Source organism: Schistocerca gregaria, chromosome 8 (genome assembly GCF_023897955.1).
Source record: "Schistocerca gregaria isolate iqSchGreg1 chromosome 8, iqSchGreg1.2, whole genome shotgun sequence".
Taxonomy (NCBI): Eukaryota; Metazoa; Arthropoda; class Insecta; order Orthoptera; family Acrididae; genus Schistocerca; species Schistocerca gregaria.
In genome coordinates, this window is record NC_064927.1 from 326,098,312 (window position 1) to 326,116,995 (window position 18,684).

At 41.1% G+C, this 18,684-nt stretch overlaps 1 protein-coding gene across 1 annotated transcript in view; it reads right to left on the minus strand.

Moving 5' to 3' along the window:
* The window catches only part of LOC126284659 (odorant receptor 43a-like), a 49,282-nt gene that overhangs the window by 14,304 nt on the left and 16,294 nt on the right, over positions 1-18,684 (minus strand). Inside the window, exon 2 of the mRNA XM_049983763.1 lies at positions 11,910-12,009. Coding sequence (XP_049839720.1) covers positions 11,910-12,009 — 100 coding nt within the window. The remainder of the gene's footprint in view (positions 1-11,909; positions 12,010-18,684) is intronic.

The window sequence follows — 18,684 nt, forward strand, 5'->3', positions numbered from 1 at the left end:
CACTAATATAATCGCGTTGCGGTTTGCGTTAACCCTCTCAAAGTCACTTAATGTCGGAAGATGGTGGACTGAATCACCGCAAATGGTAGCCATATAATAATTAACATCGAAAGGACGGTAGTACGTGTTCCATTTTACTACGTAGTTATTAAAATACACATTTTGTTTTCATAAAATGGGATAAATTCGTCTTTAATAATAGTGTCATTGAATTTTACAAACTGATTTCTTTTTAACTTCAACGTTTAGTTACTTTTCTTTTTCAACTTTAAAATTTGTATCTGTGTAACAAAATTTTCCGTGAGACTTGCACACAGAAGTCTAACTGAATAACAATAAAGTGAATATAGATCAACAAATAACAAAGACATCTCATGATAGCACCTGCATTAGCCATTTATAGTCACACTACAATCCAAACCTAATGTATAAATACATAATAATTACACTGATGTCCTAATTTATCGAAGTACATTGTCCGACAAGAAAAGTGAAACGCCCAGAAGTGGAGGAGGTTAAAAATGGTTCAAATGGCTCTGAGCACTATGGGACATAAATTTCTGAGGTCATCAGTCCCCTAGAACTTAGAACTACTTAAACCTAACTAACCTAAGGACATCACACACATCAATGCCACCCCGGCCGGCGGTGGAAGAGGAAATGAGATGAACTTTATAAGTTGAGAGGGTATGCGATTACAAACCAAAGTGAAATTAACAAAGACCTTGGCAGTATGACTCCACCTAACAGCCGGCCGGTTTGACCGTGCCGTTCTAGGCGCTCCAGTCTGGAACTGCGTGACCGCTATGGTCGCAGGTTCGAATCCTGCCTCGGGCAAGGATGTGTGTGATGTCCTTAGGTTAGTTAGGTTTAAGTGGTTCTAAGTTCTAGGGGACTGATGACCACAGAAGTCCCACAGTGCTCAGAGCCATTTTGAACCACCTAATAGTATGGCGCTGTACCGCCTGTTTCCTGGATGCGTAAGGTCATTCAGTTGGCCAGAGTACCATAAAGCAGTCGGTTTTCCTTTTCTGAGGCAAGCTTGCCGACAAATGATATTCCTGTTCAAGCACTGGACTCGGTTGACGTCCGAGCTGGTCCCACCATGATCTATCCCGAGTACTGCTAGAGGTCTTCGGCTTCACATACACGGTCAATACAGACACTTGCTATCAGTGTACGAGTATTGTCCCAACCAAAAAATGGTACAACAATACTGCCTGTAACACACGAGGAGTAAGCGTGTCCGCGATATCCCATATGCTGTGTTTCCTAGTCACTACCATCCGGGAACTGAAGTCATATCCAGTGGCTTTTCACGCTGTGGCATCATGCTTAATACCGCTTTATCTCTGCAAAACGCTGGAAGACTGGGGCGAGTTCTCAAGCAGCCCCCATACTTGCTGCCGCCGGTCATTCATCACGGAAAGCAAAGCGACGTCATTCATCAGCAATCCACGCTTTCGGAACACCGCACCACTCGAGACGTAGCCGTTAGCGTCATTGCGTTAGTGATAACCCTCGCATAGGAGGGTAACTGACTAGTCTATTAGTGCTGGATTCCGACAGATGGCGCGGGTGAACTGGCCCCAGTGTAATTTTGTCCATGTATCGTTGACGTCGATTGTGGTTGAGTTACTCTATCTTTGATTTTCGTGTGTCTTATTTTCTGGGTTGGCGGGGGAAGTTAGTTGGTTGTTAGCCTTCGACGGATAACCCTCGAGATCTCGTGACATTCGCTGGGAGACGAGTGGCAACGGCTGCCGAACGAGCGTGATGACCGTTACGTGTTGTGGTGTGACATTGGTTGGGCGTTTTGCTAACATGCTCAGCTTGGAGAGTTCTGTGACTTCTCCGATAACAAAATTTGAAGTGAAGCTGTGGAACCCGCTCCCTCGTATTGTGTAGGTGATATGAAGTAAATGGTCGTAATTTTGTTTTGTTGACCGACGCACTCAGAGCCATTTAAACTTTACTATTGTGGTGAGACTTTCATAGTCGACCATTAAGATCGTGTGAAATGGTTCAGTTTGCCTAGTTAAATGGTGGCCGTTATTTGAAAGTTTTCTCAGACGTTTTACTAGTGCTTTGTGTCTCCTGTAATCAAATGATTTTATGTTGGCGTTTTCAAAGCCTGCACTCTATTAATACAGTTGTGCATGTGTAAAATATTTAAGGTCAAAGTTTCGATTTTTGTCAGTAGTGTAACGTGTTCCTTTACATGCTTACCCATATACCGATTCAGAGGTTCTGCCGAGTGTTTCTATGTTTCGGAGTTATTGGAATGTCTTTGTGATTCGGGAATAATCTTTTGACTGTGCCAGCTCCTTGGCAGGGAGTGAAATGTCGTCCGAGGTCTGGGCCTGGCAGTGTTTAAGAATCTGGCCACTACATGGAGTTGTTCACATGTCGCCTTCCAAAGTTTAGTATTTATCTTCCTTCCGCCAAGGCAGGTTAAGCTGGTATATATATAAATATACATTGCATGTAACCTGTTCGTATATGAACCTGTTTCCTTAAATATTATGGATTGGCAACTGCCTAAGCCTTCAGCTGCATAGTATCCACTGAGTTCCCTGTGCTGCTCTTTCTAGTAATTTTTTTATTAAGACTTCTGAGTATGTGAAGATTTATTTTTGAAGATCAGTGTTTCTGCTGTAGTGGTTCTATCATCTTATGTAATTGGGTCTTAGCTTGGCACTAGTCTTAAAGTGTCATTATGTTACCCTTTACTGGTAATTATTTTTATTTTATGTATTTTGAGATAAATGCTGAATGGTAGTTTGAAATTATGAAGTTTGTCAGTATTTCTCTTTTCTTAATAATGGACTGTTTATTTGAGTACTGAGTATGTTGGGTTTGTAATTGTATTTGCAAAGCTTTATCTAGTGGCTCGTCCACAATTTGTAATCATCAAATTCCATAAAAGGCGTAATGTCAATAAATAGTCTTAACTATAAATTGTGACTACCAACCACGATATCTTCCTGCTTCCTCTTTTATGGCATTTAAGATATCGCGTGTAAGGGTCGTACGATTACGTAAATCGTGAAGTAATCGGATGACAAATATTGCTGCAGGGAGTCCATGACTTCTTCTTTAATAGCAGAGGCAGATGTGGATGGATTACAATGTGCCTGGTATCCTGTTGAGCGATTCTTCCTTGTGATCATCAGATATGGTCTACCGGAACTTAGATGACAAGCAGTCACGCCCGTATAGTTTCCCGCAGTCACAAATTGGGCCGTTGTCACATCCAAAAGTCCACAAATCGGAATACTGCAGTATTCGGCCAGCTAGTGGAACTGACGCCACAATGAGGTCCCTTTGTCACAATAGCAGTTGCTGCTAGTGCTGTCTCACGTGAGTACGTGGCAGTTTCACGTCCTCACTTTTTCATTATATGTGATAATATTCACACCTGTTATACAGCCTACCAGTCCAGGTAAGAACACTGAACACGAAAACCACTAATGCACTCTGGTGACTGTTCTACTTCTCACAGATAATTGCTCCTGTAATTGCTTACATATCCACCATAGGTATGGACAACTACGAAGTTATAGTGACATCAGATAATGTAATAGGTTTATTAGAACGAATTATATCATTTATTGTAATATGTTATTAATGTAAAATTAGCTTTATATTAAGTTAACTTAAAAACCTAAAAATTCAATAATCTATACTTCACAAATATTAAATTATAATACTATAACTAAAATCTACTGTACACCAATAAGGGGTGTTAACCTTCTCAGCATGCAGACTGTTGCAGGACAGTCGTTGCTTCACTCAATTTTCGGGCAGTGTGTATGAAGACCTACTTGTTCTGAAGTACAGCAATAAATGGATACCTATGTGAAAATCTGCTAGCTAACGAGACGATGATCAGATATAAGACATATGTATGTATCATACTGAACAAAGAAATATAAGTAGAAAGCAGAGAGAATGATATGTACCGATACTGTCTAGTTTCTTAAGACTAGAAAGACCCTGAGAGGAGTCTCTGGCAAATGTGTATTCGAGTGAATCAGAAACTGGACCTTCCTTGAAGATTAACATTTTAGGTACCTTCTGTTCGACTAACTACATTCAACCGTACTGCCACCAAAGGAGTAAATCAACAGCCGACGAAATCCCAGATGTCTTCAACGAGCTACAGATGACTGGTCCTATCAGAGATATGTTGGTACCGAGGGTGAAAAGGAAAACTGATAAAGCTGTATACTTCTCTGGGTTAAAGCGCGCATCAGCCTTAGAATGGGAGACACAAGTGATTAGAGCAGCTCATACGGGCAGGACTCATCTGATATTGTTCCAAGTAACCTAGCAAGAAATTACACTGATTAATTATTCAGGTAGCCGACTAGAGGATCCAATATCTTAGATCTCCTGGTTACAAAAGGCTCGAACGTTTTGCCTTCATCAACGTGGGACAGGGAATCTGTAATCAAGACGATTTCTCTGGTTATTGGTGCCAGGATGAATGTATAGAAAGGTGAAAAGGTACACTACTGGCCATTAAAATTGCTACACCAAGGAGAAATGCAGATGATAAACGGGTATTCGTTGGACAAATATATTTTGCTAGAACTGACATGTGATTACATTTTCACGCAATTTGGGTGCCTAGATCCTGAGAAATTTTTACCCAGAACAATCACCTCTGGCCGTAATAACGGCCTTGATACGCCTGGGAATTCAGTCAAACAGAGCTTGGATTGCGTGTATAGGTACAGCTGCCATGGAGCTTCAATACGATACCACAGTACATCAAGAGTAGTGACTGACGTATTGTAACGAGCCAGTTACTCGGCCACCATTGACCAGACGTTTTAAATTGGTGGGAGATCTGGAGAATATGCTGGCCAGGGCAACAGCCGAACATTTTCTGTGTCCAGAAAGGCCTATACAGGGCCTGAAACATGCGTTCGTGCATTATCCTTCTGAAATGTAGGGTTTAGACGGGATCGAATGAAGGGTAGAGCCACGGGTCGTAACACAGCTGAAATGTAAAGTCCACTATTCAAAGAGCATTCAATGCGAACAGTAGGTGATCGAGACGTGTAACCAATGGCACCCCATACCACCAAGGCGATGACGAATACACACTTCCAATGTGCGTTCACCGCAATGTCGCCTAAAACTGATGCGACCATGATGACGCTGTAAACAGAAGCTGGATTCATCCGAAAACTTGACTTTTTGCCATTCGTGCACCCAGGTTCGTCGTTGAGTACACCATCGCAGGCGCTCCTGTCTGTGATGCAGCATTAAGGGTAACCGCAGCCATGGACTCCGAGCTGATAGTCCATGCTGCTGCAAACGTCGTCGAACTGTTCGTGCAGATGGTTGTTGTCTTGCAAACGTCCCCATCTGTTGACTCAGGGATCGAGACCTGGATGGACGATCCGTTACAGCTATTCCGATAAGATGCCTGTCATCTCGACTGCTAGTGATACAAGGCCCTTGGGATCCAGTTGGCGTTCCGTGTTACCCTCCCGAACCCACCGATTCCATATTCTGTTAACAATCATTGGATCTCGACCAACGCGAGCAGCAATGTCGCGACACGATAAACCGCATTCGCGGTAGGCTACAGTCCGACCATTATCAAAGTTGGAAACGTTATGGTACGCATTTATCGTCCTTACACGAGGCATCACAACAACATTTTACCAGACAAAGCCGGTCAACTGCTGTTTGTGTATGAGAAAGCGGCTGGAAAGTTTCCTCGTGTCAGCACGTTGTAGGTGTCGCCACAGCCTCCAGCCTTGTGTGAATGCTCTGAAAAGCTAAACATTTGCATATCACAGCATCTTCTTCCTGTCGGTTAAATTTCGCGTCTATAGAACGTCATCTTCGTGGTGTAACAATTTTAATGGCCAGTAGTGTATTTGTGTTCAAATACATATGAAGGTAGTATCTACTCCCAAAAGAATGTGCAAGGGACAAGTCCTCGCATATGCAGTAACTTCTGTGCCCTCAGTGTCTCAGATGGATATAGCATCGGTCATATAAGCAGGAGATCTCAGGTTCGAGTCCCAGTCGAGGCACATATTTTCAACATGTCCCCAATGATGTATATCAACGCTTCTTTGCAGGTAGGATGTCGATTTAATTATCATTTCATTCTAGAGAAGCTGTACGGTCATCAGTGGTATCTGTTCTTTCAGGAACCGATACCACCTTCTTGTTCCGTTAAAATATGGTTACCCGGCCATTGACCTTCTTCTGCGAATGCACACGGTATTTCACAACTCGCACGGCACTTGGTAGATCAATCTGCCACGAGTAATGAGTGTGATAGGCAAACATCTATTACGCGCACTACGAATATAGTGGTGTGGACATGTTGGGAATTTGGGTCTCACGGGGAGCGTGCAAGGGGTAAGTCCTTGCACGTGCAGTATCGTCTGTGCCCTCAGTGGGTCAGATGGATATAGCATCGGTCATATAAGCAGGAGATCCGAGGTTTGAGTCGCGGTCGAGGCACAAATTTTCAATATGTCCCCACTGATGTATATCAAAGCCTGTTTGCAACTAGGGTGTCGATTTAATTATCATTTTATTTGAATTTAGTTAGTGTGATAAAAAATAAATGTCATAATACCTGAGAAGCCAATTACAAACATTCGTCTCTTTACATAACAGTTTCGAGTATAAATGGACGAACAATTTAGAGAGGTATTTTCGGGAAAAGTTGTGAAGACTCTGAACACCGCCAGTCGTCAACAACCGGCTTAGAGAGCTATCTGGAAAGCAAAGAGTGCTTCAAAGCAAAGAGTGCTTCACATTTAAACGTCGCCAATACATTGTACTTAAGCGAAACGTGAACTAGATCAGGATGACCAGATGGAGAACCAACATACGTCCATCTAACTGTAAGGTAAAATACAGTGCAATGATCTAACACAATATCCGAAGGATTTTAAGCCATATATTGTATCAATAAATGGAGATACCTTTCCACTCACGCTGTGGTCTTATTGCCACCGAAATGGAGAATGACATAAAAAGATTCGGGATACTAAGTTCCTTTTTCCGAAACTCTTTCACTGATCGAGATCGTACTCCTGTTTCTCCTTTAGAAAAGCAAAATGACAGATGTCGCAATAAATGTGTAAGGTGGCAAATTCTACCACCATACATTTAGTATTCTGTAAATTAATTTCGATTTGCAGTTGTATTAGATCACTTTGTACGGTCGACAATAAAATTATTAATCACTTCTTTGGCCGTTTATGGTCATATCTTGGGATGCACGACTTTTTAAATACTAGAAGTGCGCAACAGGAAATAGCAACTGGTTTTATTTCTGTAGTACGGCATGTGTAGGAGTTAATTAGAGTTGAGCACTGACAGAATGAGCGACATTGGTTACGGATCTTCAGAAACTGGTATCGGCTGAATAAGAGCTTTGAACAGAGTTGTCGTGTTTATACATTTACTGCCCTAAGAGAGAGCAGGGTGCGGAAACGGCATTTTACAACGTTGGAGACCACAGAACGCCCGAAGCACGGACAGTATGGGCAGGAGGTTGCACTTAGATGGGACAAAAAATAATTCAGAATTGCACATGTGGTGAAAGAGCTTTAGTGGTGGAATAACGCTAAAAGATATCATTTTGGTACGTGTGGGGTCACAAACGAAGGTCGCGATATGGCCTCCAATGGATCTTGTCACGTTAAGTGCCAGGGCATTTTTCCCATTGAACAGCAGAGAGGCATATTTGATTGCCAGATTGCTAAGGACGTTGAAGAAAAAATGGAATTCTCCAGGCAATCTTGTGAAAAGAGTATAAGCGTCAGGTAATTGGTTTGAAGATGGCATGACCCATGTAGTTGGAGGTAATATTTCGTAATAACCACTGGTATTCGTAGCCTGAGGGCAAGCGTGGGCGTAGTGGGTGTGCGGCATAGAGAGGCACTGGCCTATGGGGATCGATTTAAGGCACTTCCCTATGGGGATCGATCTAAAGACTCCGTTGGCGAAAGCCACAGCGGCGAAGCTGGCGTTTAGACTTCGAGACGTGTTGCTTACGACACAACGCGGACGTGAAGTCGTTTCTCTGTGAACAGAGTTGTTATTCTGCTTCTTGAGGTGGCGATTCTTTGCCTGTCTGTGGAGTCTGACTCACATTGAAATGTTTCCTTATGGTAGGATTACTGAACCGAGTTTCTTTTCCTGGCTTGTGAGCAAACAGAAATCTTATGTTTTGCCTCTTATTGAGGCACATTCGGTCATGCAGGTCGGAGGGTGGCTTACTGCTTCGACTGTGTTGGGAGAGAATTACGGGTACGCCACGTACGTCATCTGATAAGCTAGTCAGGGTGTAGGCAATTCAGTATTAGCCAACTTTTTGTCATTCCAATCAAGGGGGAAAAGTGAAACATATGTTCTGAAAGTCTCGGAATTACATTTAGAGTAGTATCCGACATTTTGTACTTCATATTTATATAATTTTTAGCACTCTTTGTGTTCTTAGCGAATAAATCATTTATGGTATCCAAGTTGTGATCCAGTCTAATAGCATTCTGATAGGAAAGACTGGTTTGATACGCTAAACTGAAGAGAGGTAATGGCATGATTCTTCGTTTTATGGAAATCCCTTGATGTAGGTTGTCAATGGCAGGGTCGCTTTAATCGTTTGTAGGCACACGAATTCCATTGCAGAGACAACATTAGACAATTACAGATACATAAGCTACATGTTATAAACACTATTGGGGTTTATAAGTAACCACAAGTTGGAAAATTATTTGCGATAGGAACAGAAAATGAAGGAAATGACATTGGTACAAATTAGTAGCATCAGCCATATACCATACGGCGTTTGCAGAGTAGATGTGGGTTCTGTCCTATTTCAAGTTATTACGTTTCATTCTAACTACAATATACATACTAATTCGTTAATTCAGTGTTTGTTGGGAGAGAGGAATATATTTCCATCCTGGTAATTAGAAATATACTTTCGCGTTTCAAAAAAAAAAAAAAAAATGGTTCAAATGTCTCTGTGCACTATGGGACTTATCATCTGAGGTCATCAGTCCCCTAGAACTTTGAACTACTTAAACCTAACTACCCTAAGGATATCACACTCATCCAACCTGCGACTGTTGCGGTCGCGTGGTTCCAGACTACAGCGCCTACAACAACTCGGCCACCACGGCCGGCTTTCGCGTTTCATTTCGACTAGAGTGCTTCAGAGTCGACAGATTTTTCCGGCGTTTTAGCGACGTGTGATCATCGTCTATGTGTTTAAGCCAAATGAAGTGAGAGTGTAGCAGGGTGAGGAATCGGATCAGCAAAATCTCAACGACCCTGAGATCTGGACCCACGATGGTAAGAAAGATTACCGCCACCGTCGCTCCTACATTTCACGTGCACAACGTGTATTCAGAATACCCATCTGCCTAGCCGCAGATCCACTTCACTATCTCGCTGAATTCGGTTAACTGTGTTGAATTTCCTCATTTACGTTATCCTGATTTACCGACAATGAAAGCACATGTGTAACTGGTACGCTGCTGGAAGCTATGAAGCTCTCTTTCAACAGATCAGTGGCAATAGTTATGCACCCAGCGTTTCCGAGCTCATTTCATGATATATGATGAGTTCTCATCACAGCTCTTTGAATCTGTTTCGTCCCACACAGTGCAGATGTTTACACTTTTTGGAGTGTGTTTATTAAGAATTTCCGGTAAGGCCAGTAGCCGAGAGCCTCTTGCATGTTAAGCTAAAAGATCCAAAACATCTCTTAGTAACTTTTCTTAGAGGCTGTGAAGCATAGTCACTACTAATTTTATTTACGTAGTTAATGACAGACAAACTGGAGGTACACATCTAGTTCCGACACGCTTGTATAAAGACATTTGCTGCACGATGAATCGTCTATCGCTGACCCATAAGCCTTATAACCAAGTCTATAACCCGATTTCGTAAATAAGAGTAACTGCGAAATTGTGGTTACAAGTCTTCTATTTAGTATCAATATTTTTGAAAAGTAATTTTTCCAGTTCAATACCCACGTAACTGGGTTCAAATTTCATCACTGAGATTGTGTCAAATGATGGTGATGTCTTGACCTTACCTTCCTGCAGGAAGATCTTCCCAGTGCTCATTATCTAGTGTAAAAATAAAAAAGAAACAGTTTTACCGAAATGTTCCCCAAAATTCTTGTAAGCTTAGAAATCGTCCTTGTTTTGTCAGTATCTGTGGTAAGTGGTGCAAGGAGCTTTTCTAATTCAAGTTGAGAAAGCTATCCTGAGGTCAGTACGAGTACTTTCCCAAGAACGACTGGGTGCGCTTTAGACTAACCACTGGTAGCGATACCTCGAAATATACAGATCCGGACTCTATTCAGAAAAGTACTGCTAAACGAGAATGTATAAAAAGTCAATAGATTGTTTTATCAAGAGAAAAAATTAACGGTACGTAATCTGAACAACTCTAGGGATTACATATGACGTTATTAAGAGAATATTTCTCTATCGTATTATACACATCTTGTATTTTGACTTACAGTTCCATATATAAAATGTTTGCAACTTTTTATCTGTTATCAGGATCTTTCATCATAAATTTATTAGTAAGTAACTATTTACTGATGAGTTTTCTTCAGATCTACAATTTACGTAAAGTGACCTCCGCCACACACCGTTGGGTGGCTTGCGGAGTATAAATGTAAATGTAGATGTTACGCAGTATAACGGTGTCTAATGTGTAGCACTCAATTATGAAATTAGATGTTACTTTTTGTATTTATGTCGCACGTTTTCCAATGAAAAGTGCAATAATTTCTAAATTAGGGAATTAAAATGCCCCAGTAGCAGTTTAGAGAAAGAAAAGGAATATTTTCCATTTAGTTTAATAGAGAGGAAATTTTTATTGATGCTAGAAGAATACACTACCTCAAGTTCTATTTACTTTCACTACAAATTTTAAGAATCTCACGAATTACGCTGAATAGATTGAATTGATTGTTCTTTTAATATTTCGCACAGGAGTAAGATTTCGATATTTATTTCTGTTACAGAATACTATATATGTGATACATATTTTAAGAGATGAAACAACACTTATCCACAATGTACGGCCGGCCGCAGTGGTCTAGCGGTTCTAGGCGCTCAGTCCGCAACCGCGCGACATCTACGGTCGCAGGTTCGAATCCTGCCACGGGCATGGATGTGTGTTATGTCCTTAGGTTAGTTAGGTTTAAGTAGTTATAAGTTCTAGGGGACTGATGACCACAGATGTTAAGTCCCATAGTGCTCAGAACCATCTGAACCATTTTTTTGAACCACAATGTACGGTAGTATGATTTTTTTTTCTTACCAGAAGTGCGTAATAACAAAGTGCAACTAGATGCATCGGGCAGCCTGCTTGAATTTGCGCGAGCGGCGACCTTATTGGATGACTTCATTGTTACTTAAATAGGGAACGGTGTAGCATATCACATTTTTTCTTAACTATTATTTCTCTGCACAACCTACCTTGCAATACCCTTTCAAGTTTTCACGCCGTTTCTAGTTACTCACTAGTGGGCTGGCTAATGGCTGAAACTTAATCTAAGCTCTGCATCATTCGAACTTTGAGTGTGGACCACTGCGTGTGTATATGTATGTTTAGGGTACGGGAACATCTAGATACAAGAGGATATTACTTTTGTTACATTAATGTGTTCTCGTTCTATTTTAGCACCATTATGATGGTGAGGTAAAATACTATTTATCGCAAACAGTCGAGATAACTTCTATCTGTTTTCTGTGTCGTCCTTTGATTAGAGAGAATGTCTATTACCTCCGCACGCATGCTTTTCTCTTATGATAGTGGTTTTCCTCAACTGAAAACTATGGTCACTCTTATTACACGAATGAGACATAGTGTAGAAGAAGCCTTACAAAAGTTGCTTGAAATAACGCCATGCAAGCGATGACAACGCTGAGGGCGAACTGCGTCATTGCGATGGGGCTCATGATGTCCTGGAGGTACGCGACGAACCTGGAAGAGGAAAACGTTTTAAATAACACCATCAAATGAAATGTACTTTAGCAAGTTTGATGTAGTCAGTATATATGTATGCGGCAATACATTAATAGTATGAAAAACTGGCATGCCAATTCCATTTTCTGAGACTGTGCAGTGCTGAATGTATGAAAAAGGGTTAACCGTATGTCACCCTTGTCATTTATATTTCTGTGAGAAAGAAATTTTTATGATTGTTTAATGTGATTATTTTAAGGTTAAGCTTAACTCTGAATAACATAAAGTTTAATGTATTTCTATTCAGGATAACCGAAGGCACAGTTTTTAATTTTTTTTATAATTTTGTCTCATCTTTCTGAAGTCAACGATCTCAAAAAATTTAAAATTTAATCATCGCTAAAGGTGGATGTATGTTTTTGTGTACGTATATACGCTCCACACCTCCTTCTAAACCACCTAATCGTTTTCAAAAAAATTTGGTGCACGTATCACTTACTGTCTGGATAGAACCACTCTACCAGTAAGAAGCAATTATCTCTCCAAGGGGTGATTATAGTACTGAAAGAGCAGCGTAGCTCACCATGCGCAAATAGTGAGATTACATTCATCTGCTATTTGAGAATGAGACTAGGATCCAACATAACATGATTTCAAACATTTACATTTTCTCGCTATAACCGCAAACAAACTAAGGGAAGGTAAAGGATTTATCACTTACTACAATTTCGCTTTTAATACAGTGAAACAGCAACATCAGATACCATCTTTTAATATGTTACTTCTTTACTACCATGTCTTTGCAGCCTGAATTTCATACAGTATTTACATATACCACTGAATGTATTTCTGGAGATATGGCATCATAAACACCGAAATCCATTTTCCCTGTTCTTAGAGTAAAACTGCCGAATCATGCATAACGTCTCGGTTTATTACTTCTTTACTACTTACTCCATTCGCAATGCATTCCACAGACATCATCCATATACAGGGTGTTTCAAAAATAACCGGTATATTTGAAACGGCAATACAAACTAAACGAGCCGCGATAGAAATACACCGTTTGTTGCAATATGCTTGGGACAGCAGTACATTTTCAGGCTGACAAACTTTCGAAATTACAGTAGTTACAATTGTCAACAACAGATGGCGCTGCGGTCTGGGAAACTCTGTAGTACGATATTTTCCACATATCCACCATGCGTAGCAATAATTTGGCGTAGTCTCTGAATGAAATTACCCGAAACCTTTGACAACGTGTCTGACGGAATGCCTTCACATGCATATGAGATGTACTGCTTCAGCTGTTCAATTGTTTCTGGATTTTGGCGGTACACCTGGTCTTTCAAGTGTCCCCACAGAAAGAAGTCACAGGGGTTCATGTCTGGCGAATAGGGAGGCCAATCCACGCCGCCTCCTGTATGTTTCGGATAGCCCAAAGCAATCACACGATCATCGAAATATTCATTCAGGAAATTAAAGACGTCAGCCGTGCGATGTGGCCGGGTACCATCTTGCATAAACCACGAGGTGTTTGCAGTGTCGTCTAAGGCACTTTGTACCGCCACAAATTCACGAAGAATGTCCAGATAGCGTGATGCAGTAATCGTTTAGGATCTGAAAAATGGGCCAATGATCGTTTGGAAGAAATGGCGGCCCAGACCAGTACTTTTTAAGGATGCAGGGACGATGGGACTGCAACATGGGGCTTTTCGGTTCCCCATATGCGCCAGTTCTGTTTATTGACGAAGCCGTCCAGGTAAAAATAAGCTTCGTCAGTAAACCAAATGCTGCCCACATGCATATCGCCGTCATCAATCCTGTGCACTATATCGTTAGCGAATGTCTCTCGTGCAGTAATGGTAGCGGCGCTGAGGGGTTGCCGCGTTTGAATTTTGTATGGATAGAGGTGTAAACTCTGGCGCATGAGACGATACGTGGACATTGGCGTCATTTGGACCGCAGCTGCAACACGGCGAACGGAAACCCGAGGCCGCTTTTGGATCACCTGCTGGACTAGCTGCTCGTTGCCCTCTGTGATTGCCGTACGGGGTCACGCTACGTTTCCAGCACGTTCATCCGTCACGTTCCTAGTCCGTTGAAATTTTTCAAACAGATCCTTTATTGTATCGCTTTTCGGTCCTTTGGTTACATTAAACCTCCGTTGAAAACTTCGTCTTGTTGCAACAACACTGTGTTCTAGGCCGTGGAATTCCAACACCAGAAAAATCCTCTGTTCTATGGAATAAACCATGTTGTCCACAGCACACTTGCATGTTGTGAACAGCACACGCTTACAGCAGAAAGACGACGTACAGAATGGCGCACCCACAGACAGCGTTGTCTTCTATATCTTTCACATCACTTGCAGCGACATCTGTTGTTGAAAATTGTAACTACTGTAATTTCGAAATTTGTCCGCCTGAAAATGTACTGTTGTCCCAAGCATATTGCAACAAACGGTGTATTTCTATTGCTGCTCGTTTAGTTTTTATTGCCGTTTCAAGTATACCGGTCATTTTTGAAACACCCTGTATATAACTAGATGTACCGCCAAATGTATGGCATTCCATGACGTATCTTTAAGTAGATATGACGCCATAAACATTAAGCTACGTGAAAATGAAACTGCAGGACGAAATTCACTGAAGATACCGGTGAAATATACAAACAAATACGTGCGAGATAAGTTACATGTATATCAAATATATGTGACACGTGCATGATGTAGAGTCAAAAAATAACACACCTTAGATTGAATGCCTGAAACAATTGTGGTCACACGACATAAGTTAGACGAAAATGTACGAATTTTATTGATAGGCAAATGTTAGCGAATTAACAAACCGACATTTCATGAATATACACTACTGACACACACACTAGTAACTAAACGCAAGTAATTACTCTGACTCGGGCTACGAGATGCAGTTCTGAGAGAAAACAGAATTTTACGACAGTACGCCGTCCTGCGAACCTGAAACCCTCACCACGGGACACCTAGAGAGCCTGTATACAGAGAGAGTGCCCATAGGTGAAGTTGTCCGTGATTGAGTGATTAGCTCTGGCGCCATTTTTCTGCCAAACGTCTCTCGTGCTTCCTATGTTCGCAGTGCTTATGAGTTGAATTGAAGTTCAGAGGACTTTTAGAAACGATTAAAAGACATTTGAATTATTGAGACTTTTTATGCGTTGTGCATGCATGTCCGATTTAGTTGTATATCGTTTTTAGTACGTAATTATCGTTTGCGATCTTAAATAGGAGTTGAAATTATGAAACGTTTTGTGATGAATTCGGTAGGCCTACATGTTTGAATTAAACACGTTAGTAACTGAACAGTATTGTTTTGACATCTGTAATTCGTTCTGCAGACGTTCGTAAACGATGCCAGATTGTGCTGCATTTGGTTTTTCCAATGAGGCGAAGGTGGATTTCGCATGTTAGCATTTCCACGCAATGAAGAAGGTCACGCAAAACAGGTACGCCTATTAAAACTTAATGCATTTTCAAGATCTTTTTTCTTTAACAGTTCGTGCATACTGGTAGCATCACAAGCTTTTCTGAAGCCAATATCTGACAGTCCTTACTGGAAACGGAAAGTTCCTGTAATTGTTATGCCATACCCATTCGACTTTATAGCGTCAGAACACTAGGCATTATATTGGTTGCAGTATTATTTCCTGACTGTTGACGCAGGCAAGTTGTAAGCACGTTTTCCACTGTTGTCGCAGTTGCTGAAACATTATTCGTAGTAAATAATTGTAGGTACTCTTGAAGACAGTTTTTAATAGGCCTACTTACTATGGGGTAGAAGGGATACGGTAGTTTTCTTGTTATATTTGGTCGTTATTACAGTAGCCTACATGTAACATTACCTGATTTGTGTAATTTTCTTTGTTTGTTATCTACGAGAGGTAGTCAATATATATGAAAGAAAGTCATAAGCAGTTGTTTACTTGTGACATGCAAAAAGTTTGAAGACGTGACAAGAAGTACTAATACGTCTCACACTTTTTGCATGTCACAAGTAAACAACTGCTTAAGACTTTCATTCATCTGACGTAATACAGGTACGTTAACTCTTTATCCTTATAAACTTCTGATACAAAACAAATGCTATACACTATTTTTTATTTACTTTACTTTCATTGGAATATGTCTAGTAAACGAACTTTAAAGGAGATAAATCCAAGTAACGAATAATTTTTACAGCCACTGTATAAAATTTTCTTGTGCTGTACGTAGTCGGCTACTATGGGTATGTTATAGCTGTAAAGAATAGCATTTAAGGAATGATTTCGCCATATTGTCATGTGCTTTTGACGGCTAGTGTGTACTCCACTACTCCATTACTGGCCATTCAAAAGTCCCGCCCGCAGTTTGGCAGAGAAGTGGCCGCCGTATTGGCCGGTTGGCCACTCTCTCCCTATACAGGCTCTCTAGGGACACTTAGTGGCCACAATGAGACGCTGCACCCACTGTGTAGGCTGCTGGGAAAAGTAGCCCAAATCCCTGCTTTTAACGACAACCATCGGAAAGCCTTTCTACAGGAACACGGCCGGAGATCGCAGATAAACATCTGGAGAAACTCAAATCAGAACACTGGTGAATCACTGTATCCATTCGTGTTAAACCTGACATGAAAGAAAAAAAATGTTTATCTGAGTATTACATAGCAGAAGTTAAACTCTGCCCTACGAAAGAAACGACGGCTGTGAAAGGCTACAAAAACTCGAAAAGGTGAAGTTATAACAAGTACAAACGCCGTGATTGGCCAGAAAGAAAATGCGTGACCACCAGCTGTGATATAGGTTAAATGCAGACAGTATAATTGGCTTCTTCACTTGCAGAAAATCGTCACGATTTTGAGCAAGATGACTAGCGCCGTGCTGAGACTATTGCGATAGTCATTGTGAGAACACTTGTTCACAGATTCGTCTTAACTCGTAAGGAGGTAAGTTTCAAAGTCTTGTAGTATAGAGAATCGCACCAAGCACTAACAATTAATGCTTGTGAACGATTTGAGGGCAACGACGTACTCGCTATTCCTGCCAAATAGCGCTTACCATGCCAATTAACTTAGTTAGGGAAAATAGGAGTCTGGGCTTCACCAAAGACGTAGAAAATGTATCAGACTGGAGTTGAACAGACAGATTTGGAATAGGGTCTCAGATTCATAGCTCGCACCGACAGCCGCCGATGCAAAATAATCACACGCGCTCTCGCCACGCCAGCAAGAGATATTCATTTGACACTAAGAATTGCCGTCGTCTCCTAATTTTCATACATTCAGCCAAGACCTGTAGTCAAACATATTAACAATTGCCTTGTGTAATAAAAGCAAAAACGCGAGATGTCCTATCTAACGGAAATAATTGATCAGCCACTGTAGAGATATGAATTCTTTTCATTTTGTACTTACTTTTCATTGCTCTTTATCGATCCCATTCTATTTTGGGTAATTTCATTGTGCATTTTAGCGTAATAGATATCTCTTGCTCGAGTTTTATATAGTTTCTTCGTATTTTTATCGACCCCAACATGGTAACTAAAGAACCTTATAATAGCTAGGAATCTAGTTTCACACTTTTGAACACCAAGTATCAATATTTTGGCATCCTGTACATAATTTTACTAATATTCCTATGTCATGATATATTAATAAACGAGACTTAAGACTTTCACTTTTGATAACATACGGATATGCGTGAACCCGTACACTAATACCTATTAGCGATAACGTTTCCTTTGCACGAAGCGTAGTGGAACCAACATTGAGATCATTTTCTGACTGCATCACTGCCATACTCTTGACTCTTCTGAACTCTGCATGTGTCAGATGGTATCGTCCTACCAGGCAGGCCGGAAGTTCAATACCAAATTCCTATAATACTCACAGGGCGTCACTGGACAACTGGTAGGAAGACACATCAGAACCAGTCTCGCAGACGTGTCAGATAATGGGGACCCTGTCAGTATGGAAAATACCATGCTAAGGTGGTAAACCACATGTATTTGCTAAGACAGAGAAAAACATACTCTTAATAACATTGTATTAAATTTTTGCGTCTCATCAACCAATGGTAAATATTAGTGGCTACTGACACGTCAATGGGGAGACAGAGACGTGTAATGCACTGAGAGGCGTACGCAGTATCCCCATAGTATAGTTCCAATGCCATTGTTAACTCAAAGTTTTTCTTGCAAATGTACACATGGCTGACACAGCGTCCATAAGTTGATTCTGTCCCAACTAGTAAATCACGGTCGCACAGTCTTGATCTTGTGTCAATTGAATTAGGAACACTAGATAAAGGGCGAAGGTAGTAAGTTTAAGAAGGGAGTATGGTCGTATGATCACATGATTAAGCGAAGTATGGCACGTCAGTTAAAATTGTGAAGACGAGAATCAGAGAGATTAGCAATGGCAGATCGAGACCTTGGCTGAATTAAGACTGACACCCAGCAGGATAACGTGCAGAAATCTCAGGACAGAATAACAGATCACACAATACCGCGAGAAATATATCAGGGTGTGCAGCACGACTTAAATACCGAGCAACAAGGCGCTTAATGCTGATGTTCACGAAGATGGGGAACGTCTCGATATGCAGATCCCGTAGTACATATAATAAGACTTCCCTCACAACCAAGTACAGGCAACACAAGTCGAAATGTGCGATCAGATA